The sequence below is a fragment of the Barbus barbus genome (genome assembly GCF_936440315.1).
Source record: "Barbus barbus genome assembly, chromosome: 33".
Taxonomy (NCBI): Eukaryota; Metazoa; Chordata; class Actinopteri; order Cypriniformes; family Cyprinidae; genus Barbus; species Barbus barbus.
In genome coordinates this window covers 9,476,086-9,503,049 of record NC_136761.1, presented here as the reverse complement: position 1 = coordinate 9,503,049, position 26,964 = coordinate 9,476,086, and the positions used below count along the sequence as shown (strand labels likewise).

At 34.3% G+C, this 26,964-nt stretch overlaps 1 protein-coding gene across 2 annotated transcripts in view; it reads right to left on the bottom strand.

The window, feature by feature from the left end:
- Positions 1-635: 635 nt before the first annotated feature.
- trpc3 (transient receptor potential cation channel, subfamily C, member 3) overlaps positions 636-26,964 on the bottom strand; it is a 39,112-nt gene continuing 12,783 nt past the window's right edge. For both annotated transcript variants that reach the window (XM_079390684.1, XM_079390685.1), the window contains 9 exons: positions 20,916-21,080; positions 19,522-19,738; positions 16,223-16,456; positions 15,763-16,027; positions 13,643-13,838; positions 6,390-6,599; positions 2,529-2,612; positions 2,330-2,405; positions 636-1,988 (listed from right to left, as the gene is read on the bottom strand). In XM_079390684.1, the coding sequence (XP_079246810.1) occupies positions 1,846-1,988; positions 2,330-2,405; positions 2,529-2,612; positions 6,390-6,599; positions 13,643-13,838; positions 15,763-16,027; positions 16,223-16,456; positions 19,522-19,738; positions 20,916-21,080 (1,590 nt within the window). In that variant the 3' untranslated portion in view covers positions 636-1,845. The remainder of the gene's footprint in view (positions 1,989-2,329; positions 2,406-2,528; positions 2,613-6,389; positions 6,600-13,642; positions 13,839-15,762; positions 16,028-16,222; positions 16,457-19,521; positions 19,739-20,915; positions 21,081-26,964) is intronic.

Sequence of the window (26,964 nt, the reverse complement as noted above, 5' to 3'; positions counted from 1 at the left end):
TTTCTGAGGTTTGCAAGCATAAAGTAACTCCAAACCCCCATCACTCCCTCCAGAGTGTAAATTAACTATTTTTAACACATAATTATTGTGTGCTGAGGTCCATGGTCCGGCCTTCTCCCTTATCTGGGTCAAATGCCTTTTGATAAATGTGATTCATCAACTACGAGAAAGGTGCCACTTAATATTATACATTCAATTCAGAGGACAGAAAGGGCATTGGTTGTTCTTTTGATGCATTCTATTGAAATACAGAAAACCAATTGCTTCATTTCAAATGCATCATATTTGTTGTATCTGATCAAAATAATATTTCAAAACCTAAGAATGTTGTGTTGAAATTAATGGCGTTTCTTCAAATAGCACAGCTCTTTAGTCACTGCATATAGACTTGTATTGTTTGCAGCCACTTTGTATAATATTTCATGTCACAACTGAACCATGGGACATCATGAATAACTTCTCCAGAATGTTCTGCTGGAACTCCTGAGGGTCAGACCATGGCTGAAAGTTTCAATAGAGACAGTTTCTCAGATCTGACTGCATTCTGATGAAACACTTGTGGAATGGGCATTTACTTTATATTTCACTTGTAGTGTGATGTGCTCACAATAAATGAATTACAACACATGTGTTTTCATGAATAGATTTTATATAGAAAACATTAAAAATGTCAAATTTAGAGTCTCAATGCTATTGTATTACAGTAACATTTATATATGTCTTAGTTACATCTCTCAGATTTCCCTCTAAAATAATTTAATTGATAATTATATGAAAATGCATAGCTTAAACATCTAAGTAAATGAAAAAAAAAAAAAAAATGCAAGCAAAAACCAAACTGAATTGACATATTTTCACACATTTTTTGTTGAGTAGCCCTGCTCTGATCCTAAATATATATTGCCTATACTGCAGATGTACTGTATCTATCGTGAAATATGTAATCTACTGATTTTCATTTGGCTATAGCCTACATGCATAATTCATCAAGAGAGCCTCGAGTTTTTTAAGACTGCAGATTTGAACTTTGTGAAATGAAATGATGCCCTCTATGGACCAACAATTCATAATGCCACTAAAAAACCGCATTGACTCAAAATCCAGGTTTTTACACAAAATAATATTTTAAATATCATGATCTGCACAACCCCCTTTAAGGTCTGACATCACAAAACCAACAAACAAAACACATCTAAAACAAACAAAAACACTTCTTAAAGGAATATTTTGGAGGTTTCCATAATAAACCACCATTTACTTTCGTCGTATAAGTAAAAGTGCAGCTCAAATTTCTTCCTTTTGTATTTCACACAAAGAAATAAATAATACGGGTTTGATAAACGATGGTGACAGAATTTTCATTTTTGGACAAACTATTGCTTGAAATAAGATTCAGGCAACAAGTCCTGAATATTAATTAAACAGAAAACCAGTAAACTGCTAATTAACTTCTGTTCACACAGTTAAAATGACTGTAACAAAACAACAACTAAAGTGACTAACAATAAATAATATTATTAATAATAATTTGTCACATGCTGACATACAGATAAACATTTACCCTGCATAGATTTGTGCTAGAAGCTCTCAGAAGGTCTCTCCATCCTAAAGGATTTATGGACACTTGACCACTAATATTTCATCTATTAACTTTGTAGTTTTACAATTACTCTAATACAGGTTCTCATGCAAGGAATGCTGGGAAAGAATAAAGACAGGATGCAATAAACAGCAAGACGCTCCCCCTCATCTGCCATTGTTCAGACAAAGCTCAGGATCTCTGCATATTAAAGTGGAATAGAATAAAGTATTTCACATAAAGAATGACTTCACCGTTGATTTGTGTCAGTGTGGATGGGCAGGTCGCGTGTTGAGTTTGTCACTGAGTTTCTGTATGAGGAGTGAGAGCTCTTCTGTGGCCTGAGATTTCTCCTCCAGCAGCTCATATCGCAGACTGGAAATATCCTGCTTGATCTCCTTCAGCTCACCTACAGCTCAAACACAAATATAGATGAAAATATGAACTCATTTGGGGGTAAAATGTGCATAACTGTCATGTAAATAACAACAACAACAAAAAAAAATCCTTAAATAGGCTTAATATTCTGTAATCAAAATATGATTATTTTTTTAATCTTTATATTTATTTACTTAATTTATTTTTCTTTCAATTATGAGGTGCAATATGACCTGGACATATTTTTGTGAGACTTAATCTGAGAATTATTACATCTTAATTATATTAGCTTTATCATAGAATCATCGTTTTTTAATATCCGATTGGTTGGTTTTATGGCAAACAAGAATCTCAATGTAAATCACACTTCACCTTCATTCACTTCATCATTTTCTTTGTCCACTTGTGCTTTCAGTACATAGCGTTTGATGAGACGTTTCATAATTTGCTGTGTGAGGAAATCAGACAAAATGAAGATCAGAGAAATGTATAAGGGTGAACTCTGCAGTGATGATTCATCATATGAACAAGAGAGAGCGAGAGAGAGAGAGAGACGTGATGGCGGTCTTGCCTGATAGCGTGTAGGTTGATTTAGGATGCTGTTGAAGCTGTGAGAGTCTGGCATCCTCATGCTGGACTGGGTGAAGAGGTTCAGCTGTAAGCATTGAGAAATATTGATTATTGATGATGACCTCACAGGGCTTTCAATAACTGATTAACGGATTTCAGTAGTTGAGATCAAAACCAATAAAATTTTCACAATTTCACAAGTGGTGTTGATTCCAATTTCAGTACCACAATAAATCCTATTTATTTATTTATTAATTCATTTACATACATTGATTTATAATATTAATATGAATAATATACATGTTATATTAATAATATAAAATATTTAAATATAAAATTAAATGTTAACAAATGAAGAAATGGCATGAAGCCATTTTTACAATCAAGTAATAATTCAAATATTTAAGTTAACAGTTAATAAATAAAAAAACTAAAATAAATCACAAGAAATTAAACAAACAACAGAATAAAGACACTAATGACATAAACAGTGGTTGCAGATTGCAGAAACTGCAGTTTTAAGCATGTAAGTAAACATTCAGAAATGGATACAATTTCAGGAGCAAATAAATGTAAAATTAAATTATCTCTAATTCTTGGCCACCAGGGAGCGTAACAAACCACTGAAATCACTGAAGACTTTCTCAGCAGTTGTTAATGTTAACTAAAACCATTAAAAAAAAAGTAATTGAAATAAAGCTGAAATCAAATTAAATATAATAATAATAATAAAAAGCTGCAGCAAAATATCTCATTTTAGTTACTACTAAAGTAACTACTAAAACAGTAATATAAACAAATATTAAAAGGCTATATAGAATATTATATTTTTCTACATGAATGCTAGAAATATTGTAAAATACTGAAAAAACAACAAACAAGGAATAAATATGTGAAATGCATATAATGAAATAACTAAATTAAAATATAAACTGAAAATATAAGATATTTAAAATATCACTAAATAGTAATTAACACTAAAATAACACTAATTCTCAAACAGAAGACCATGCACCAGACATTTTCTGCCAGGACATTATCCGGTAATCCAGTAATGGACATTTCCATCAACCCTAAAACATAATGCAATGATGTGCAAAAATCAAAATACAGGTAAAACACCTGTAAAAAAAATCAATATGATGTACAATACATTGTGCCCCATTTTACAGATTCTTTACAGTGTAGTTCAACAGTTCTTACTGTAAAGCCAGACACAAACAACAGCCTGTGGTAGTTGTTTGAAAACCACAAATTACAATCTGATGCGATTATAATTGAACTCATAACAGCTTGAATGTCCCTGTGCATGAGTGAATGTTCCCTGATGCTCACGCGACTGATTCAACATCAGCAACAGCAGCCATACAGGCAACCACCAGATGAGCCCTCTCTTCCGTGTCTTGTAGATGTGGTTCTGTACATGTTCTTGTCAGTTTTTCAATTACTCAGCCACGGGAGACGCTGGCCTGATCAGAGTGAATTAGACGGAGGCCTGAATCACATGAATCACAATAATGCGGTTACTCTCGTGATTTTGTGGACATGTGCTCACACTCGCATAGGAGATGAAGTGTCATTTGCCCTGAGGAAGCAATAATCATCTCTCACCTCTTCATCAGAGCTTGCTCCCCTCAATTCTGCATTGAAACGCCATCGATTCTCTCCGCAGGCTAAATAAGGACAGAACTATCTGTCTTTTTTCGTGGAAACACTAAAAACCGGTTTGGCTTGGGAAATGTCGATAAGTTAATGACATAAGGAGGTATTATATGGGCTTTATTGGACAGATAGATCATTGTGGCTTATTCTCACTGAACAAAAAGAACAGTCTTATTGAGAATGGAGGCAGAAAATTAATGGTGTTGAGTGAATTATCACACTGAGAGAAGATATCATGCATCATTCAAGAGCTCTCTCACACACACACACACACACACACACACAGTCTGGTCAGCTATCCTTGAAGGGACTCTCCATAGGCGTAATGGTTTTTACCGTATTTTCTATCGCCCTACACCAACCCTACACCTAAATCCACCTAAACCTACCCCTTACAGGAAAGTTTCTGCATTTTTACTTTCTGAAATAAACTCATTCTTATGATTCATAAGCTTTTGTAGCCATGGGGATCTCAATTTAGGAATACTTTAAAAACAACGTTTTTATACTTTATAAAACAACGTTCCTCAACATCAAATTGCAAAGGCTTTGCAAATCTCATCATCTACAGTTCATAACATCATAAAAATATTTAGAGAAACTGGAGAAATCTCTGTTCGTAAGGGACAAGGCCGAAGACCTTTGTAGGATGCCCGTGGTCTTCAGGCCCTCAGACAACACTGCATCACTCATCTGCATGATTCTGTCATTGGCATTACTAAATGGGCCCAGGAATACTTCCAGAAACCACTGTCGGTAAACACAATCCACTGTGCCATCTGCAGATGCCAACTAAAGCTCTATCATGCAGAAAGGAAGCCATATGTGAACATGGTACAGAAGCGCCGTCGTGTCCTGTGGGCCAAGGCTCATTTAAAATGGACTGTTTCAAAGTGGAAAAGTGTTCTATGGTCAGCCAAGTCCAAATTTGACATTCTTGTTGGAAATCACGGACACCGTGTCCTCCGGGCTAAAGAGGAGGGAGACCTTCCAGTGTCTTATCAGCATTCAGTTCAAAAGCCAGCATCTCTGATAGTATGGGGGTGCATAAGTGCATACGGAATGGCAGCTTGCATGTTTTGGAAGGCACTATGAATGCTGAAAGGTATATAAAGGTTTTAGAGCAAAATATGCTCCCCTCCAGACGACATCTATTTCAGGGAAGGCTTAACCCTAACCCTAACAATGCAAAACCCCACATACTGCAGCTATTTCAACAGTCCGGGTGCTGAATTGGCTTGCCTGCAGTCCAGATCTGTCACCTATAGAGAACATTTGGTGCATCATTAATCAAAAAATACGTCAAAGATGACCACGAACCCTTCAGCAGCTGGAAACCTATATCAGGCAAAAATGGGACCAAATTCCAACACCAAAACTCCAGAAACTCATAACCTCGATGCCCAGACGTCTTCAAACTGTTTTGAGACCTGTAGCAGGCATACAATTTGAATTGAGCTAATTTTGTGCATACAATTTGAAAATGTATCAGTTGAAAAATTTGTTATGTTATTTATGTTCTATTGTGAATAAAATATTGTTTCTTGTGATTTGAAATTCTTTTAGTTTTCTTTTTATTCAAATAAAAAAAAAAGTCCCAACATTTCCGGAATTTGGGTTGCAATTTATATAACAAATTTATGATTTAATACATATTTTAATATATTTTTAAATATATATAATATATAATTAGATTTAAAATAAAATTTTATACATCTACTATTTGAAGATTAAAATGTAAACACTAAGACATAATAAACTGTATTATAAATTGAAGTAAACTAATTTAATTAGTTTTATAAATTCATTTTTAAAATATCTACTAAATAGGGATTGAATGGAATTAAATATAAATATTATATTTTATGTGTATCTATGTATGTAATGTATTTATTTGTATTGTACATGTAGTTAAATAAACATAAATCTAATGATATATATATATATATATATATATATATATATATCATTAGATTTATAAAAATATAAAACAGGTAGTAAATAAAATAGATTTTGAACTCCAAATCAAAACATTCCTCTTCTTGTCTTTCAACTTAAATTCCAATTCAACTTTCTGTGTATTTTGGCCAATTCAATTCAAATTCACACTCATAAACCAAAAAAAGCCAGTTCTTAAAAATCTGTATTTTGTGCAACCCTGACACACAAATACAAGCAATAAACAACAACAGACACATACTCTGGACTTTGAGTTGTCCATGCCCAGCTCCACGTCTTTTTTCAGGCGGCGCCGGCGACACCGGAGCAGGTTGATCAGTCTCTTGATACACAGATAAAAGGACTTCGGACTGGGGACGATGCTGAAAGGAGGCGGGAGAGTCTTGCCATTGTCAAAATATGAGAGCCAGAGTTTAGACCGAGCGAACTTCCACTCCACATCTGCATCATCCTGCGAGAAACAGACCATTAGATACTGTATAAAACTATTAGAAATCATCAAGAGAGAGGTCAGAAACAGGGCGAAGATATCGTCTCAACATGTATGTTATTTTCTGCTTCATTTAGAACTGAATAGATCTGAGGTTAAGACTAGGAATAAGGGTTAACCCTTATGTTGTGTTTTGGTCATTTTGACCCAGTGAGGATCTTCTTTTTCTAGACCATGCTAGTTAATGTTATCACATTGGACAAAAACATACTTATATTGTTCACACAGTGTATAATAATCCCCCGCCCAAAAAAGGATAAATTATATATATATATATATATATATATATATATATATATATATTCTTTTTTATTTTTTTGATAAATAATTTTTTTTGATAATATAGCATAATACGAGGTAATGAAAGGCCAGTCATTTTTGACCAGGAAAACCAAATTAGATATAGGATTTTCAGAACAGCACAGCAAGGGTTAAGCTGAGGTTTAGTGTTGTATAAGAATTCAATTTTCAGCCAGCAATAGATGCTAAATGCCTCTTCTCAGAAATCTGAAGTATAGGCCATTTGCACAAGTATAATTGCTCAACGAGAGTCGAAACCCCGTCTATGGCCCTCAAAGGCACTTAGAGTCCCTCTGAAAGATTACAGTCATTTTAACAGCAGCACTATCAAAAGCGTCAGACATCACTTTCTCCCAGGGGACTATTGGAGAGACAGAGGACAAGTCTGATCTGATTCCAGATGCATTTTTGGCAAAGAAGCCTTTAAAGGAATAGTTCACCCAAATATGAAAATTTGCTGAAAACGTACTCACCCTTAGGCCTTAAAATATATACAAGAGTTTTTTCTTTATCGGAACAGATTGGGAGAAATATATCATTACATCACTTGATCACCAATAGATCCTCTGCAGTGAATGGGTGCCATCAGAATGAGAGTCCAAACATCTTATAAAAACATCACAATAATCCACAAGTAATCCACACGACTCCAGTCCATCAGTTAATGTCTTGTAAAGTAGAAACTTCTGTTGCTGTCTTGTTGCTTCTGGCCAAAATACGAGTACATAATCTATAATAATGCTTTCTCCAGTGAAAAATTCCATCTCCTGTTGTCCTCTCACATCAAAATTCACTGTATTTCTCTCAGTTTATGCCCCTTGTACTCCTGACCCTACTTCTTTCTCTGTTTTGTCAACCTATGTCTTGAAGTTTTCAGATTTTGAAATTGTATTGGGTGCAGATACAAATTCTGTAATGTCGCATATCTTGGATAGATCTGGACCAAAGGAATCACACTCTCAAGCTTTGTGTTCTGACAAATTTCGGCAATGTGTAACCTCATCCTCGTTGGGGGATAGTTGGCGTTTATTAAACCCTTCTGCTAAATCTTTCACTTTCTTTTCTGCTACTCATAAATCCTATTTGCGAATTGACTATATTTTAATTTCTACTTCTGGTCCCACTTTATATTAGGTGGCCTTAACTACTATGTACTTACATTTAAATTAATCATTTGGTACAATGCACTTATTGTGTACATACATGTTTTTACATTGTACTTATATTTTTAAAAATACCTATATGTAATTACATCTGTAATTAATTTCTGTAATTACATTTATAATTACACTGTTGACCCATCCCTTACACCTTAACCCACCCTTAAACCAACCCATACCACCAAACCCGTCCCTAACCTTACCCGTATCCCACCTCAATAGCAGCAATAGTGTTTTGCAATACAGTATGAACACAATAAGTACATTGTACTTATTTTTTGATGTAAGTACATAGTAGTTAAGGCCACCTAATATAAAGTGTGACCCTACTTCTTTATCTTCAGCTGTTCGTGATGCCGATATCTGTTCCTTATCTTTGTCGGATCATGATGGAAATTTGTGCAGATTATCTTTGATCCCTCGGTCATCTCATGCCACTAGATGGCGATTTAACCCTAAATTGTTACAGGATGGAAATTTTTGCAGTGAATTCAGAAATAAATTTACTGAGTTTATTGAAATTAACCAAGGTTCAGAGGATGATCCTCGAACACTTTGGAATGCAGTTAAAGGATTTATAAGGAATAACTCAATCTCATATGCCTCTTTCCTTCAGAAAAACCGACATAAAAAGATAGTTAAACTGGAATCACAGCTCCAGAATCTGACTAGAGATAATCAGCGTTGTTTCTATACAATTCATTACTGAGATCCAGGGCAGAATTCCTGATCCAAAGATCCAGGCAGAATTATTATTTTCAAGGGTGTAGACCAAGCCACCTTTTAGCCTTAAGATTACGCAACAGTAAAAAATGTGCTAATATTTCAGCTGTGAAATCCCAATCTGGGCTCATTATGACAGACCCAAAAGACATTAATATAGCCTTTCACTCTTTTTACTCTAACCTCTATACTACTTCTGCTGATGGTGACCCTGACTCTTTTGCATCTTTTCTGTCCAACCTTGATTTATCTAGGCTGGCAGATTCAGATTCGGAATACCTGGTGAACCGATCACTCTTCAGGAGCTGGAGTCAGTAATTCGATCTATGAACAAGGGGAAATCCCCAGGCATAGATGGCATTCCAATCGAATTGTATACTACTTTTTGGTTGGATTTAGGCCCCCTCATGTTAGATATGATACATTTTTCAGTTACTCAAGGCTCATTTCACCCATCTATTAATATAGCTGTTATTTCTCTCTTGTTAAAAAAAGTTAAAGATTCGACTTCCTGTTATAGTTACCGGCCACTTTCTTTGAAAGTACTATCCCGTCATCTAGAGAAATTTATGAATAGACTAGTTCATCATGACCAAACAGGATTCATTAAATCTCGCTCATCTTCGGCTAATTTACGCAGATTATATCATATTATAATCTGTGATTATAATAATAGTTTATCCTCCCCCTGCGCAGTATTGTCTCTAGATAAGATGAAAGCTTTCGACCAGCTAGAATGGAACTATTTATGGGTGGTTCTACAGCATCTGGGTCTGGAATCGAGTTTCATAAATATGATAAAAGTTCTGTATGCCAATCCAGCAGCCACTGTTCTCACAGGTGCTGTTCGCTCTAACCCTTTCTTTATACATCGAGGTACTCGTCAGGGTTGCCCGCTGTCTCCTCTGTTATTTGCCCTATCCTTGGAACCCTTAGCTCAAGCAGTCCGACAATCTGAAACTATTCCTCCCATAATTATATGGAATACTTATCATCATATTTCTTTGTTTGCTGATGATATGTTATTGTTTTTGGAGAAGCCGTCACATTCTATTCCTCATGTGTTGAATTTATTTGACAATTTTGGATCTCTCTCTATGGGTTTAAAATTAATTGGAGTAAGTCATGTTTACTTCCCCTCAATTCTAAAATTGATTCCATGTCCCTTTCTATATCTATTCCATTGGTTTGTAGCCAGGGAGGTGACTAAGTAGTAAGGGGCGTGGTCAATCAGGTAGTTTGAGGCTGCAGGCACCTGAAAGGATGCCTGAAGATGGGGTCCGATCTTTTTGTGTGGGAGAGCCTGTCTGGTAGCACTTCCCTGTTCGTTGGTGCATGGACATGGTCTGGGTGAGCAGGTAGGCTAAGTGAATATTGATTGTTTGGCCTTGTATTCACAAGGCTTTTTATTAAATTAGGTTATTTTGTTTTTAATGCAGACAAACATCGTGCTTTCCTCTGTACGTGTAGTACCTCTGTGTTTGATTGTGCACATGGTCCGGGCGAGCAGGTAGGCTAAACGAACATAGGTTGTTTTGCTAATAAAGCCTTGTTTTATTAAAATAGGGTATTATGTTTTTAATGTAGATGTAAGCATCGTGGATTTGTTTGCTGATGGTCACACTCCTTATTCTTTGATCTGGAAAACCTTAGTTTGGGATTGATGGCGGTGTTGCAGGTAATTGCAGAGGTTTTTTATGGGGTTTGTTAGTGTTTTGTTTCCATTATTTTAATCCCATTAAAATAATAAATTAAGCATTGGAGCCATTTTCCTTTTAATATATTGTTTATTGTGTTTTGTGTTTTTAGTATTAGGTTTAGTTGCTCGCTGTTCCTCCAGTGTTTGTTACACGTTCTCAGCTAGCCGGTGCTTGCATGTGCACGCTGTATGCCTCCAGCACAATTACGATTTGGTGACTGTTGTGAATCGGACTGGCTAGCAGAGTGTTTTATTTTTTTTTCCTGGTTTTTGTTTGTGTATCACTTCCCAGTCTCATGTGGGACTCAGCCAACCTTTGTACCCCTTGTTGTTTTAAAGCATCTGTTGATGCTTTAAAACACATGAATTATTTATTTGCATGAGGGTTATGTTTGCAGTGAAATTAACCGTTGATTTGGAGTACTTTCTTTTGAGTGAGGTGTTTTTTTACATTCAGTAAGAATTGGAGGGTGTTTATGTAATTTCCTTCTTTTTTTGGGTTATTTTGTGTGGATTGTGTTGGGGTTTATGGAGGGTTGGCTGGCTATTAATATCCTTTTTTGAGGGGAAATGAATGTCTGTTACTTGTTGTTTGTATTTATTTTGTTATACTGGTTTATTTGTATTAATAAACTTATTTTTGCGATCAGTCTATGACTATTAGCGCTTTTTGTGGTCACCCCTGCTTGAAGGGAGAGTTACAGGTTCAAAACTTTAAGTACTTGGGGATAGATGTTTTTCCTTCCCTGCAGGAAATCGTCTCAAACTATAATAGTATTCTAGCCAAAGTATCCTCAGATTTGGAAAATTGGTCTCGTCTTCCTACTTCTTTTCAGGCTTGTATATCGGTGATTAAAATGAATGTTCTCCCACGTATTAATTTATTTTCTTCCATAATTCCTCTTGCTCCACCGGTTGGCTACTGGAATAAACTAGATGCATGTGTTTCATGGTATATATGGGATGGGCAAGGTCCTCGTATTGACTACCTTACAACGATGTAGATTACATGTCTTTCTTTCCCTAATTTTAGACTTTATGTTCAAGCCTTTTCCCTCTGCCCTTTAGCAGTTTGGTTTGATCCTGATGCTTCTGTGTCTTGGAGAGCAATTGAGGAATCTATCGTTTATCCGTATAAATCGAAGCATCTTGTTTTTTCAGGAGTTCCTCTTAGGCAGTGTAAATCTCGGTTTGGCCCCATTGTAACCTATCTCCTCTCCACATGGAGGGATGTTGAAAGATGTTCACAACTAATTACAAAATGGTATAGGCATTCGCCTATTTTCCACAATAATAACCTTTTGTCAGGCAGTACTCCATTTCATTGTCCGCAATGGACTCATAATAAAGTAAACATTCTGGGAGATATTTATGACCATAATGGTTTAAAATCCTTCCAGAATCTTAAAACTCAATATAATCTGCCAGGCACCTCCTGTTTTATGTATTTGCGCATTAGATCGGCCCTACGGACACATGGCGTAATATTTGTGCAAACCAATCCTTCCTTCTGAGGAATCTCCCTCCTCTGCTATCTGCTATGTCATCTATCTCGTTCTTCTTGAGCATTCATACAAACCTTTATCTATTACAACTGTTTCGGCTAAGGATCTTAACGAAGATGTACATGTTTTATTTTCCGATCAGGTATGGGGTATGTTCAAATTGTCTTCTAAAAACCCTAATCACCAAATGATTCATTGGAAATTGCTGCATAGGGTTTACTTGACTGCAATAAAACGTTTTTATGTGAATCTGTAGTGTTCTCCTAAGTGTAACCTCTGTTCCCAAGGAGTTTTAGGCACGTTTTTGCATTTTTTGGGGGGAGTGCCCCTCTCTCCCACCTTTTTGGACTCCGCTCTCACAGAACCTATCATATTTGTTGGGTACTGAGATATGTTTGACTACGCGCCATTTTTTCATGAATGACATTTGGGACTTCACCTTGTCCGTCCAACAAAGATGTTTACTGTTAGCTGCTCTCACAGCAGCAAAACAAATTGCTAGTCAACCGTTGGAATCCTCCTCACACAATGGACAGAAGAACCTGGACTGTGTATTTGTTGGACATTATCTCAATGGAACTCTCTACTTCTCGTATACATGGATCTAATGTGAAAAGTGTAAATTCATGGCATTCAGCTTTTAATGTTGTATCTTCTTTTCTAAAATCTTTGTAAAAATTATTTTATTGTTATTTTTTTAGCTATTAATATGAATTAATGTGTTTATTATTTATTTTATGCTATTTATTTATTTATTTATTTATTTTCTAAGTCTACCAAGGGGTGGGATGGGTTGGGGTGGGTTTTAAATTTGTACAGTTGCTTTTTGTTAACAATAAAAAAAGAAAAAAAAAGAAAGAAAGCTATCTACATCATTTTTGGGTGAACAATCCCTTTAAAAATGTCTTAATGGATTTGTTTATTACAAACACACAGTTTTTGCTTCACAAGATGTCAACTGATGTACTGGAGTGGTGTGGATTGCTTGTGGATTATTGTGATGTTTTTATCAGCTGTTAGGACGCTCATTCTGACGGCACCCATTCACTGCAGAGGATCCATTGGTGAGCAAGTGATGCAATGCTAAATTTCTCCAAATCTTTTCCCATGAAGACACAAACAATCTTGGATGGCCTGAGGGTGAGTACATTTTTAGCAAATTTAAATTTTGGGGTGAACTATTCCTTTAACAATCTATAACATGAACACATCCTTAAAAATAAAGGTTCATTATTGTCGTTGATGGTCCACTGAAGAACCTGTAACATCCATGGGATCTTTCCATTCCACAAAAAGTTCTTTATCATGGAAAATGATTCGTTAGATCATAATTTTTTTTACACTAAGAAAAGGTTCTTTTAAGATCAGTTTACTCAAAGGTTCTTAGGGGAACTAAAAAGGGTTCTTCTATTGCATTGCTACAAAAACCGTCTTTTTGAACCTTTATTTTTAGTGTACAGTAGATTTTTTTCTTTAGTATTCACCTCTCAATCATAGCTTTTTATAATCTTGATTATGATTAGCTTGTTCATATGTTTCCTTTTGGCACAAGTATCGGTGTTGGCAATCTCACGCTCAGTGAAGTTCTCTAAATAGTGCATGGGAAAAATATCTCACCTCTATTTCCTGGTATGAGCTGTTTATCATGGCAATAAGCATGTTGAGCAGAACCACCACCATGGTAACGTTGTAGATTCCGTACAGCACATAGCCAATGTTCTCGATAAATTTATGATCATATTTCAACACCACAGAAGACACCTCAGACAACCCAAATATGGACCAAAAGAGAGTTTTAAAACTCTCCTCAACCCTGTGAACACAGACAAGTGGGAAGAGAGTGTTTAAGGTCAACGTGAAGTGTCCGTAACCCATTTTACATTTTTGTTTCAGTAATTTTCTTATGCATGTCCTTCAAACTTACTTATAATGCTTGGTGTGAGTGAAAACATATGGTCTGCATATTTTGCCTTTGAATGCACATCAGAACAATTACAGTAAGTAACTTAAGTAAAATCTACAGGTGCTCTAGACAATCAGATGAAATCTTCCGGGAAAGCAAATGTCTAGAGACTAGATGAGGAGAATGACAGCAATGCAAATCTGCTTTACATCCCTGGAGATCAGCTGTGAAAATGAACATCTTCCACTCACAGACACAAGAATGATGGGGTTGAGGAAACAACTCCAGACTTGAATCTCAGGAGTCTACAGTGAGTACATGCAGTACACACACACACACGCACACACACAGACACACACACACGCTGACTTGTAGGACTTGTAGGTTTGATTGCCTCTGACTTGCTGTGAAACAAACCTTATCCTGTTGGAGGCACTCTAGCGTGAAATGAGCTCTAGCGCTTGACAGCCTCACATTTGATGCTGGGAAACCAAGAGTTCATTTCACAGTACTGACACTTTCACTACAGATGCTCCACCTGACAGACCACAGAGCCTTACACTGAGTTGAGAAGCTGCATGTGGTATATTTATGACCATCTTGCACAAGAGTCACATTTATTGTGGTAAGATGAGTAACAAAAAAAAAGTCCATCTAAAACAAGGCAAACTTAATTCTAAAAAAAAAATCACTTAATCACTTAAATTGTTTACAATTTTGTTATTTTAAAGAGTTTAAAACAGTTTATAAATCATTGTATACAAATAAAAATATTTTGGTGGAATTAACTTCTAATTAGACAAAAATGTAACTAAATAAATGCAAAAATCAGTTAAAAATAATTTTAATTTATCAACATGATTTTTGTAAAACTAATTGCTTTGAAGTATTTGCAAATATGTGTTAAGTTGGTCAGGGTGGTCATTGCTACCTGACCAGTCAGGTTGTGACGTTAGTTAGTTTTTCTGGATTGTTTTATTGTGGTTGTTGTTTTATTTGTAATAATTGTTGTTAGCGCACGTATGTGTCCTAGTAGACATGAAAGGAATTCACTTGAATTAAGCTGTCAATACTGTTAATTTTATATAGTAATTTTAAAATTATATAATTTTTAGGTAAATAAAATAATTTTTTGTGAAACTAATTGCTAATTTAAAAAACTATTTAACTTTAATTTATTGTAAAAGTAATTGTTTCAATGTACTTAGAAATGTGTGATAAGTGGGTAAGGATGCTTGACTATTCATTGCAACAGCTGACTAGTCAATTTATGAAGTTGACTAGACTAGTTAGTTTATTTTTGTAAAACTAATTGCAAATTAAAAATTACAATTTACCTTAAACATAAAAAATAAATATAAATAAAAATAATTTTAATATTAAAATTAATTTTTGAAACAATTATTTCTATAATGTAAAATTGTCAACTAGTCATTGCAACAGCTGACTAGTCAGTTTTTGAGGTTTACTGGTTAAAGGTGCACTAAGTGATTTTTGAAAAACGCTTTTGGTCACAGCGTTGGACCGAGTCCCAAAACACACTCGTAGCCAATCAGCAGTAAGGGGTCTTGTCTTATGATAGAGAGAAGAGAGCACTCAGTTTGAGTGCGCAGGACAGATATTAGCAGATCGGCTATATCGACTGTTTTTTTGCTTGTTTGTTTTATGTGTAATAGTTGTCTTTAGCACAAGAATATGTAGGAATTAACTAATTCATATATACCTGCTTGACTCTACCAGTGCATTTGAAAATATGTATAGTTATACCCATCCCTAATTATACATATTTTTATATTTTCCTCAATATATGTTGCAGTGCGTGCATGTCACTCACGTGGTAAAGGCGGGGTTAACCTTTGCCCCCAGGTAGTAAGAGTAGAGGATGAACATGCCAATCATGAATGCGAGGAAGACCATGATGAAGAGGACCATGAACTTGAAGATGTCCTTCACAGTTCGTCCCAAGGAAATCTGCAGTGGCCCAAAGCTCTCGTTGGCCGGGAGGATGTAGGCGATACGAGAGAAGCTCAGGACCACAGCGATGGCATACAGACCCTCAGAGATAAGCTGAGGATCCGATGGAACCCACTTGTCTCTCGCTGGAAATACAGGAAATTTTGGTTTAGTTGTTTTACATTTATTTTGTTTCATTAAATTACTATGGTGTGCACACCCATCAGCAAATCCTTGCATGTAAAAAAACAAAAAAACATTATATGTTTTTTATATGTATTTTAAAAGTGTGTTCTCTCAGATTCTCTTTGAAAGCGAGCAGTGCTCAGATTCTTTCTCACCGTATGTGAAATATTTAATGTCTGGCGGCAGTGTGACCAGTGAGAGGTCTGGAGCGTGGATATTCTCATCCACATACTCCTGGGCTTTCATTGCCTGTAGGAAGGCGAAAAAGCGGGCAGTAAATGCGGCGATGAAGATGGAGAGCATGCCGAAATCCAGAACGTTCCACAGCTGCATGATATATTCCCTCGGTCCCTCCGTCCAGAGCTCCTTACACTCTGACCACATCATTCCTGCAGAAAACAGAGGCACAGCAGTAGCTTATACAGCAGTGTAGTTGAAAATAGAAATAATGTTATTTTTGTGGGTTGAATGAACTGAACAAGACAAGTTTTGCAGAGTAGCTATCATTTCTTGTGGTGACTTCCAACTCAAGCAATTCAAGCATCTACACTGTGCCAGAAAATACCCAAACATCCATCCTTCACTCTTTCTTTCTGACGGAAAACAGATTGATGGAAATGTCCTAGACATGAACATGTGTAAAACAATGGAAGGCGTTTCTGAAGTATTTGTGTAGATATATGAAAAATACATGAGAATAGTGAGGCGAATCTCACAAAATCATATCCAGGTCACAAATTTAGAAAAATGTATTTTTGCTCAAGAAAATTATATTGAAAACTGATGGACAGTGACGCACATTTCTACCCTAAAGTTCACAAAACCATTATGCATATGGGCATTTTATTATAGAGGTTTTTGTTTGTTTGTTTGTTTTTCCTTCAGCTCATGAAACTAATTTAATGTGTGAATTGATAAAATGAATTTAATTTGTTTTGTAATCAAATTGTAATAAATAATTATACATTTGCATATTAATAAAATGAACTTTGCCATTTCACTCTGCAAATCTATAATTTATTTACTAAAAACAATCAAATGTTACTTAAAAATATCAGAGATAGCGAGAGAAAGAGAAAAAATTAGACGAATCAAAGAGCCTGAGGAGAACACAGTCTGATAGAAAAATTATGATGGGACCTCAGCGAATGCTGTTAAAATGATTAACTACATTGCATAATATTTTTATAAATCTAAGCTAGAATAAATATTCTAAAAACTCACTTTGAACGAGCGTTCCACAGCATGACACACTGTCAATAAATGTTCTGAAAACACACTACAAACAATCTGAACACACATTCTGAATGCACACTTGAAATGAACATACTGAAAAAATAATTATCCATAAACTTAGGGTAAACTAAATGCATAAATCAAAGAAATGCAATTATCCATAAGCTTAGCACACACCACATGACTCAAGGCTTGTAGTGTGTGCTTGGTTTAAAAAAAAGTCACACTACTAATGGACTTCACACATGGTCACTTCTGCAGTCAGTGAAGGTTTGCTCAGTTAACACAAGCACAATAAGGATGGCTTTTAGACTCTAACATTTCAAAGGTGTCGTCGTCATTGACCGAAAGACTGTCCCTCTGTCACTATCCAGGTGGAAGCCAAGCAACACGTTTGGATTTTTGCAGCATGCAAGCAAACACTCAGCAAAAGTCACATAGTATCATGAATTATTAAGAGACACTGCAGCAACAGCACATTATATTTGGTGACACCGACTAAGTTAAACTCGATGAAAACAGTCCAAAAAATGAAAAATAAGTAATGCAAACATCACATGGCATGCAACATGTATCAGTTTCCCCTCATCTAATGCGTTAGCCCAGCAATCTTGTCCTGGATGAAATGGCGAAACATTTTCTTACATCAAATGTAATGAGGTGCACTCAGCGTGGGTGAACTCTCTGAACCACAAACGAAACAGAAAAATGTTCTAAACCCAATTCAATCTGCGGTTCGCCCTCTCAATGATGCATTTCCTGTGAAAAGCCTTGCATTACTAGATGCTTTCACAATGCGACAGTGATGAATGAACATGCCTCGTTTTAAATGACTCTAAAATAATATGCTGAAGAGCGTTTGTTTGCTTGTTTTGTGTTTCTTAAAGTGAGTGTGGAACCTTGAAACGTCCTCAAAGATAAGCTCAGGTATTTCAGGTAACCCGGTTTCAAAAAAGAACTAACTAAGACTGATAATATTAGAATGTTTTCTGAAGGATCATGTAACGCTGAAGACTGGCGTAATGATGCTGAAAATTCAGCTTTGAATCACTGGAATAAATTACATTTTAAAATGTATTAAAATGGAAAACAGTTACTTTAATTTGTAATAATATTGCACAATTTTACTGTATTTTGATCAAATAAATGGAGCCTTGGAAAGCATACGAGACTTATTTCAAAAACATAAAAAAAATCTGACCAACCCCAAATGTGCAACAACCCCAAAAGTCTGTTCTATCTGGTACAAAAACAATAAGGATGCCAGTAACAGTGACAAAATGAATCTTAAACTGATAAATTTACACTAAGTATACCTGCAAAACCTAATTAATTACAAAAAAAGATGTAAAAAGCTAAGCGTGGACAAAAATGACTCTTGAAAACTGTAGAAATGTTACAAACGTCACTAATTTCAGAAAGTTATGGTTACTTTTTTTTAAGGTGCCCTTAATTGTCCATTTAAGTACTGAGTATATGAATTAACTACATGTACTTACTATATGGTTAGGGTTACTTCCATGTAATTATGCATAATAATTAATAGTAATTATAATAGTAAGTACATGTAACATGTAACAAGGACACCTTAAAATAAAGTGTTACCAAAGTTACTACCCAGCACTAATCTGGAAGGAAATGAGTGTTTAAATAAACACATTATTATCAGTCACTTCAGAGAACATTGGCTCTAACCTACTCAAACGCTCACTCTCTATCAGTCTCATCAGGTTGAAACCATTGATAGGTTCATCGATCATCCTGCTTTAGTCCTGAACTGAGGAACTCTATTTCTGACAGTGCAGGAAATAAATATTTTAGCCTCTTGATAAATGGCCCGTACTACTAAAACTGACAATTTTATATATGAAAGAACAACCACAAATGTACTCAATCTCTCAATTGCTTCGCCTTCCCCTTCCTCATGTTATGCTGTATTTCTTCCTCAATTACCCTGTCTTCCTGTCCTGTCTACCCCCTTGTCATATTGTATGTATGTTGTGTATGTATGGACAGGTTGATGGCTAATTTCGCTGGTACTTGTGACTAGTGACAATAAAGGGCTACTACTACTACTACTACTAGACAGCAACGGGATTAAATTGTAATCGAATATCTTGCAGATCTCTTTTTGTCTAAATGTTAGTTTACAAAGGGATCATGTACAGCTGAAATCATTTAAATGAATGAATCTCGATGACAAATATTGGTGCATTACCTGCTACCCAGACCATGATCAGTATTTCTGTCCAGGTGAATTGTGTGGTCTTGACTCTGAAGATCTGGAGCGGGTAGTCAGTGACGGTGACGTTGGGAAGGGTGGTGATGCCTTCAAACCGATCGGACGCATTGAACACCAGCAGACACAGGAAGATGATAAAGGAGGCCGCATGAGCAACAAACTTCATAAAAGGACTGCGTAGTATTTTACCAAGCTGAGAAAACATGGAAAAGATCGTGTAAAAACCAATGTGTAAAATTTACTTTTAAACAATTTTCACTCAGCAATTGCTAGTAAATTTCACAAATAATTACAAAGAAATGCACTGAATTAAATATTTAATTCAGGCACGTAACACACTGAATTAAATATGTAATTTGAAATAGAAAGACTGAAATAGAATTTTTGTAAAACTCCAATAATCTTTGTTTTATCTACAGCTTTTTTACAGTGTAGCATTGCATGCATCTTAAAAATGGCAGTTACTGTAGACAACAGTGTTATTTTACTATCACTGAGATACTATTATAGTTTGTATTAATATTTTATATCAGTTTTATTTTTAGATTTTGTTTTTATTTTAATTTTAGTTAAAGTTTTACTAAATGTGTTGTGTGCTTTTGTCATTTTTATTAGATTTTTTTTTGTTTTATATACTGCATGTCTCTATCATTTTTATTCATTCTTATTTCAGTTTTATTAAGTACATCAAGGTAAACTAAATTAATATGAAGATATTTCCATGGCAACTGTCAGTCCTCTGTCGTGTGTGATGTGTCCATATTTGGTTTGTTTCCTGTCCTTGTTTAGTGTGATTATTAGCTAATTCTGTTCCAGCTGTGTTTGTGTAATTAGCCTGTGTATTTAAGTTCCTGCCTGTTCAGTTTCGTCCCGTCTAGTCTACTCGTTACTCCCCGGTGTTACTGTCTGTGTCTACCTTGCCTTGTCTTGCCCTGCCTTGTCAACATTAAAGACTGTATTTTGAGTTTACATTCTCGTCTGCGTGTTCCTGTATCCTCCTCGTGTGTGCACCATGACAGCAACTAGCTGAAATAATATAATTTTTTATTTTGTTAACAAACTAAAACCAAAAAGCCAAGAAAATATTTATCTTTTTCATTTAGTTTAACCAGATGTGTTAAAAATACTTTTTAAAAATGTTTATTTCAAGTAACATTTTATGTTACCATCATATGTTTACCATTTTATATTTTGTTTTTATTTATGATTTTAGTTTAAGTTAACTATAATAACCCTCATAGCAACAAAAATGACTTCACAAAGTTTACACCTGCTGAGAAAATACTCCTAAATAGACTATACTAATAAATAACAAGTAGGTGTGTCTAAAATTGTATTGCAGGACCAATGCATGTTTTTGACAGTCTTACTTTGCTACACGGGGCGAACCAATACCCCACAGCTAGCAGAGGGAGTCCCAGCGCCACGACCAAAACCACCAGACACTTCACTGCAATGGTTTGCTCCCGAAGACCAGACAGATTCTCATACCAGATCGTCAGCAACTGCTGCTGACAGTTCGGATGAGCCACAAACTGCAGAAACAGAGACAGATTCATTACTTAACTAATCTGTGGTCAGGAAGTATTTTGGTAGCACCTTACTTGAAGCCTTTATGTATATTGCAAAGTTTGCTCAAGACGTCTCCATAGCAACAAACCACAGCGACATCCCAGCGCACACATAACTCATCTGAGCTGAATGGTGCAGAAACGAGTTCTGCTCATTATTATGTTATGTGGAATCACTGACAAATGAACTGGACCGGAAGGACAATAAAGAGAAACTGTGAAAGCAGTTCAGCCGTCCGGTCCTGCTCTGAATATATTCAGCAGATCCTGCACCACTGATGACCATTCAAAACAGCTGTGCATTCGGCCAATTCAAATATAATAATGCATATAACTTCAAATCAAATGGTCTTAGATTTAGCTTACTATAATAACCCTGTTAATGTAAGATGATTAACAAAATCTAAGACCATTTGAGACCATCTGATTTGAAATTATATATGCTTTTTTAAATATTATTTTTAAGAAAACATTTTTCATTTGAATCACTGTGCAACTAAACACCTTAGTTGTTTTTTCAATAATAATAATAATAATAATAATAATAATACTTATTTTATTTCAGCTAATTTATATATATAAAAAAACTATAGACATTTTTTAAAAAGAAAAACCTTACAAAAAACAACAAAATTATTAAAACTTTGACTAAAATTTAAATAAAAATGGAAAATATAAAAATAAAAATTATTGAGAATTTTCATATATACTATAGTGTTATAACACTACTTCTTACTGTAAATGTTTCAGAGGCTCTTAAAATAATTATTTTCAACTTTCTTTCACATAACAAGTCACATTATATCAGTGACATCTTGTTGAAGAAATTACTTTTTTTAGTAAAAACGCTTGATAATTTTGCTCGTTCAGGTATGCTGACATGGGAATATCTTTGAAGAGAGAAATGAAGGCAGTAAAGTAGCTGAAATGGCTCAGATTTTTTAAGGAACATTTCTACTTGTAAGAGTGTTAATGAGAAGTTTTGCTACCAAAGAAACCCTGTCCATTCCACACCGGTGTCAAAAAATCCAACACGTGTTTTGTGGGACACACACACACACACACACACACACACACACGCACACACACACAACTTGCCGTGTGCCTGTCGTTCTCTATTAAGGTAGTAGGTTAATTAATTTGGGTCCTGAGAGAATAACAGGTGTTAATTTCACGCCTGTCCTATAAACCCCTTCCTGCCATAAATTACGAGGCTCAGAATAAATGACTTGAAAATACATCCACATAATTATATGAAAGAATGTGAACTCAGGACAAGAGAACAGCTATGAATAACAGACCACAATTAGATTACTGAGAAGAGAGAATTAAGTATCTTAGAACAGGGACAACCATTTTTAATGCTTTTGGTTTCATTTAACCCATATTTATCATATTTAATATACTATATTCATATATTATCTGCACACTTACAAAACTGTAACTCTACAATGTATATATAATATTCACATACAATTACATATAATATTCAAACTAGATGAATATAGATCATATAGAAAGTTCATTATTAATATATTTAACATTATTATATATAATATATGATAATATTTTATATATATATATATATATATATATATATATATATTTATATATTGTATGTAGATAGATAGATAGACTGTATGTAATATAATTAAATATATAATAAATACATATATGTGTGCATGTATTAGTATATATTATATTTGAACATATCTATAACATGGTATTATATGTAATGTTCTGCCATAAAAATTAATTATTAAAATTATATGATATGATATTATATTATGTGAAAATATTTTAAAATAAAATATTACATATACATCATATATTAAAATATTCTGTATAATATTAAACATGTTAAAATATTCAAATGTAGCTATATTAGAGAATATAGATCATATAGAAAGTTTAATATGAATACATTAAATATTACATATATCTGACCATATTTAAACTATTTTATTTACATAATATAATAATACTATATTATGAATACCATTATAATATAATATTATAATATAATACATATAATAATAATAAGTAAATATTGTATGTAATATAATAAAAATATAAATAATAAATGTATATAGACGTGTATGTGTGTGTGTGTGTGTTTGCATTATTATATAAAATATTATATATATATAATATAATATTTCAATATATATATATATATATATATATATATATATATTAGATGGTATTATATGTAATGTTCTACCATTATTAAAAAAATTATATTTAAGTGTTATTATTATATTATATTATAACATTAAAATAGTATATATTATATATATATATATATATATATATATATATATATATATATAAGTAAACACAATGTGAATATTATATTATATAGAATAAATTAAATAGAAAAATTAAGTTAATAAAAGTATATATTAATATAATATAATATATATAAAATATTATAATATAATATGACTGCATTTTTTATATAATAATATAATATCGGAATGTTATATTAGGATATAAAAAGTTGAAGAATCCATAAACATGTCAGCTTATTATTTAACAGTACAATAATTTGTTCTAGCAGCAGTATTGTTTTCCATCCAATTAGACAACATCACACTAAATGTTAGCACTCTAATTAGTTTAAATCCCCAGAGAAGCATCAAAGATTATAGTAATTCACTAAACTGTGCCTGCCGTCCCCCCGATCATCATAAGTGCAGTTTCTGCGGCCCGCGGCGGTCCTTTCACTCCTGTCATTAGTAAAGAGCTGCCCTAGAGCCACAGCGAGTACCATCTGATCCTCTGCGAGCAACCTGCAGGGGCAAACCGGCTCATTACAACACAACGATCAACACATCAAACACATCTCCGTTACTCTCCTTCAGAGAAAACTGATGCTCACTAAATCTGAATGTCTGAGTTCGGACTGCCACAACACATTCAACAAGATTTATGGAAGCAAGAAGGAATAATACATCTAATAGGTGAATGAATGTTAAACTCACAGCAGAACTTAAAGGAGGGATCACTCCTAACTAGACTGCAACCATATGAATCAAATATGAAATCTAAATATATTTAATATTTGTAAATAGCATTATAACAAATATTTGAATAGAGATAAATTAGACACTTTTAATTAGCAGCTACCTTGAAACCAAACACGACACCCCAGCAACCACCTTACAATTCCCTAGCAACCACCCAAACAACCCTAACAACCAACCAAAACACTCTAGCAACCATATTTACACTTAAGAATATTTTAAAATATTATTACATATAATATTCAAAAACAGAATTTTCAAACATTATGTAAAATATAAATGATTAAAATAATAAATTAAATATTGTTTTTAATATTAACTTTTTATTAAAAAAAAAATATATATATATTTTGAATGAAATAATACATTTTAATGAATATTTCTGTAAAAATCTAGTTTCTGAAATGTTCGCTTCTATTTTCAGGCATTGTTTGTTGAATAAATCTTGAACTAAATTGAGCAGAATAATAGCAACTACTAATCACTATAACCACTCAAATTAAATACAAGCAATCTACATTAAAGGTAATATTCAAAGAAACTAAATATAAAATATATTTATTAAATTAAACTATATATTAAATATATATTTTTATATAAATTAAAACATTACGTAACAATAATTAATGTTTGATTAATATTTATGTAAAACTCTAGTGAAATTTTCACTCCTATAACTTTAAACATTTTATCAGCCCAGTTGGTTTAACTGCTGCTGCTGCTGTTTCCTGAATAATGTCACAGCAAGGTCATGTAGCATGGTTTTGACTTTGGTAGATGGTCTGAGATTATTCACTGTCTCCTGGTGTGCGTGAGATCCATTGGTTTTGTCTAGAGCAGCCGTTGGGGTTTGGTGTTTCTGCTGATAAGTAAATGCTGCTTGAAGAGAATCCAAACGGCGGTGACAGACCCTTGAAAAAGTTCCTGAGATGTTGTCTTCGTCTCAGGTTGCACTCACACAAAAATGGCACCTTCCTCAACAGCCTGGCCAAGCTCCAATCTGATCAGGATGCACAGGTTTATATCTGTCTGCAAACGCAAACTCACAATGCAATCACGACTCATTGCACCAGAGAGGCCCATTGCATTCTTGAGGAACAGCTTCTGTCTCTCTCAGTGTGGTGCACATCACTTTTGTCCAGTATATCGCTTCATTTCTGTCCTTATTTAGAAAGAAAACTATTTTTCCACTGCACAATTTCAGAACAATTACTGTCTAGATTAGTTACGCGAATATATATATATAAAATACAACGTGATGAGATTTTTCTCTAAGCCAAAACTATTTGCTCTGGAACAAATAACAGATTATTGAGACCAAACACAATAACCGTTAGATTTACCCAAAATGAGCAAAAACGAATCTCATGTTTAACCACTAGAGACATCAGAGCCAGCGACAAATTGCAGAAGAACTCATCAAGGTAAGGCTGCTCTCAGCGGGTTTATGAGCGCTGAGCGGCCACAGACACCCTGGAGCTCACATCTCCGAAAATGTCTAAGCAAATTTTCAAATTGATGTTATCTTTATTAACAAACTGCATATCTGAAATCTAATCAAGTTCATTCTCGCCTAAAAAAACTCTTAAAAGTACATTCTGTGACACAAAAACTGTATTAATACCACAAGCGGAGTGATCCAAACGTTGAAACGGTTGGAGTTCTGTTATCACTAGAATATCGCACTCCTATCAGCCAATCAGATTCGATGACCAGAAAGAACTGTTGTGTATACATGTAGAGTTCATTTGCAAAAACAGACAAACGCCACCTTTAAAACAATGAACTGCCTACAGTGCATTACTCTCCACATATAGCGCAATATGGACCCCGAACACGTTTTGTCAAAAACAGCCAGTATTGTCCACTTTGAAGGCATCGCGATTTCACATTGTACAGCAGAAACCGGCAAGCGCGCTTGTTGTTTGTGAAGATAAGTCCATTTTAGCGAATCAGCGTGCTGTATTCAGGTCACTTTGAAAAGATGCACTAGGACTTTCGTCAAAGCTGACAAAACGTGATCGAGGATGGATAATTTTGATGGGTAACACTTTATTTCGATGGTCCACTTAAGACATTCTGCTAACAGTAAGTAACTTTGCAACTACATGTCAACTAGCAGTCATTAGAGTATTAGTAGACTGTCACTTTATTTTGATGGGTCCACAACATACTGACTATCAGAAACTTTACAAGTATGTCAGCTTACTAACCCTAAACCTATACCCTAACAGTTTACTCTGAGAGTTAGTAGATATGTAGTTGTAAATTAATGAGATTTAGTTGACATGTAGTTACAAAGTTACTTATAGTTAGTAGAATGTCTAAAGTGGACTATCAAAATAAAGCGTGACCTTTCGATGAACCCGTGATATCTTCTTCGGGGCATAAAAGGAAAATAAAAGCCGAAACTTTTTCAGGGAACCTTGCTAAAGCAGCATGGAAAAAGCTCCCTGTATTGCATGTAATCACAACCATACAGCCTATGATAACAACAACAAAGCTTTACATTGTCAGTTGAGGAGATTACAAAGATTAAACAAGTTTTAAACTCTGAAACATGAGATATGGAGCTATTTGCTTTTGCTAAAAAACAAACTTTTAAAATATACATATAAAAAACTACTTTCAATAAACTTTAATTTTGTTAAAGTTGTTTAAGTAATTATTACTTAATCAAAACAACCCAGCTGCAGTTTGATTAATATTACTTGGAATGCACAAAAAGAAAACGAACAAACATGATTTATGAAAAATAAAATGCATGTTTTCTATTTAGGGTTTTATAAACAAATATAATACATTTTGAAATATTTATC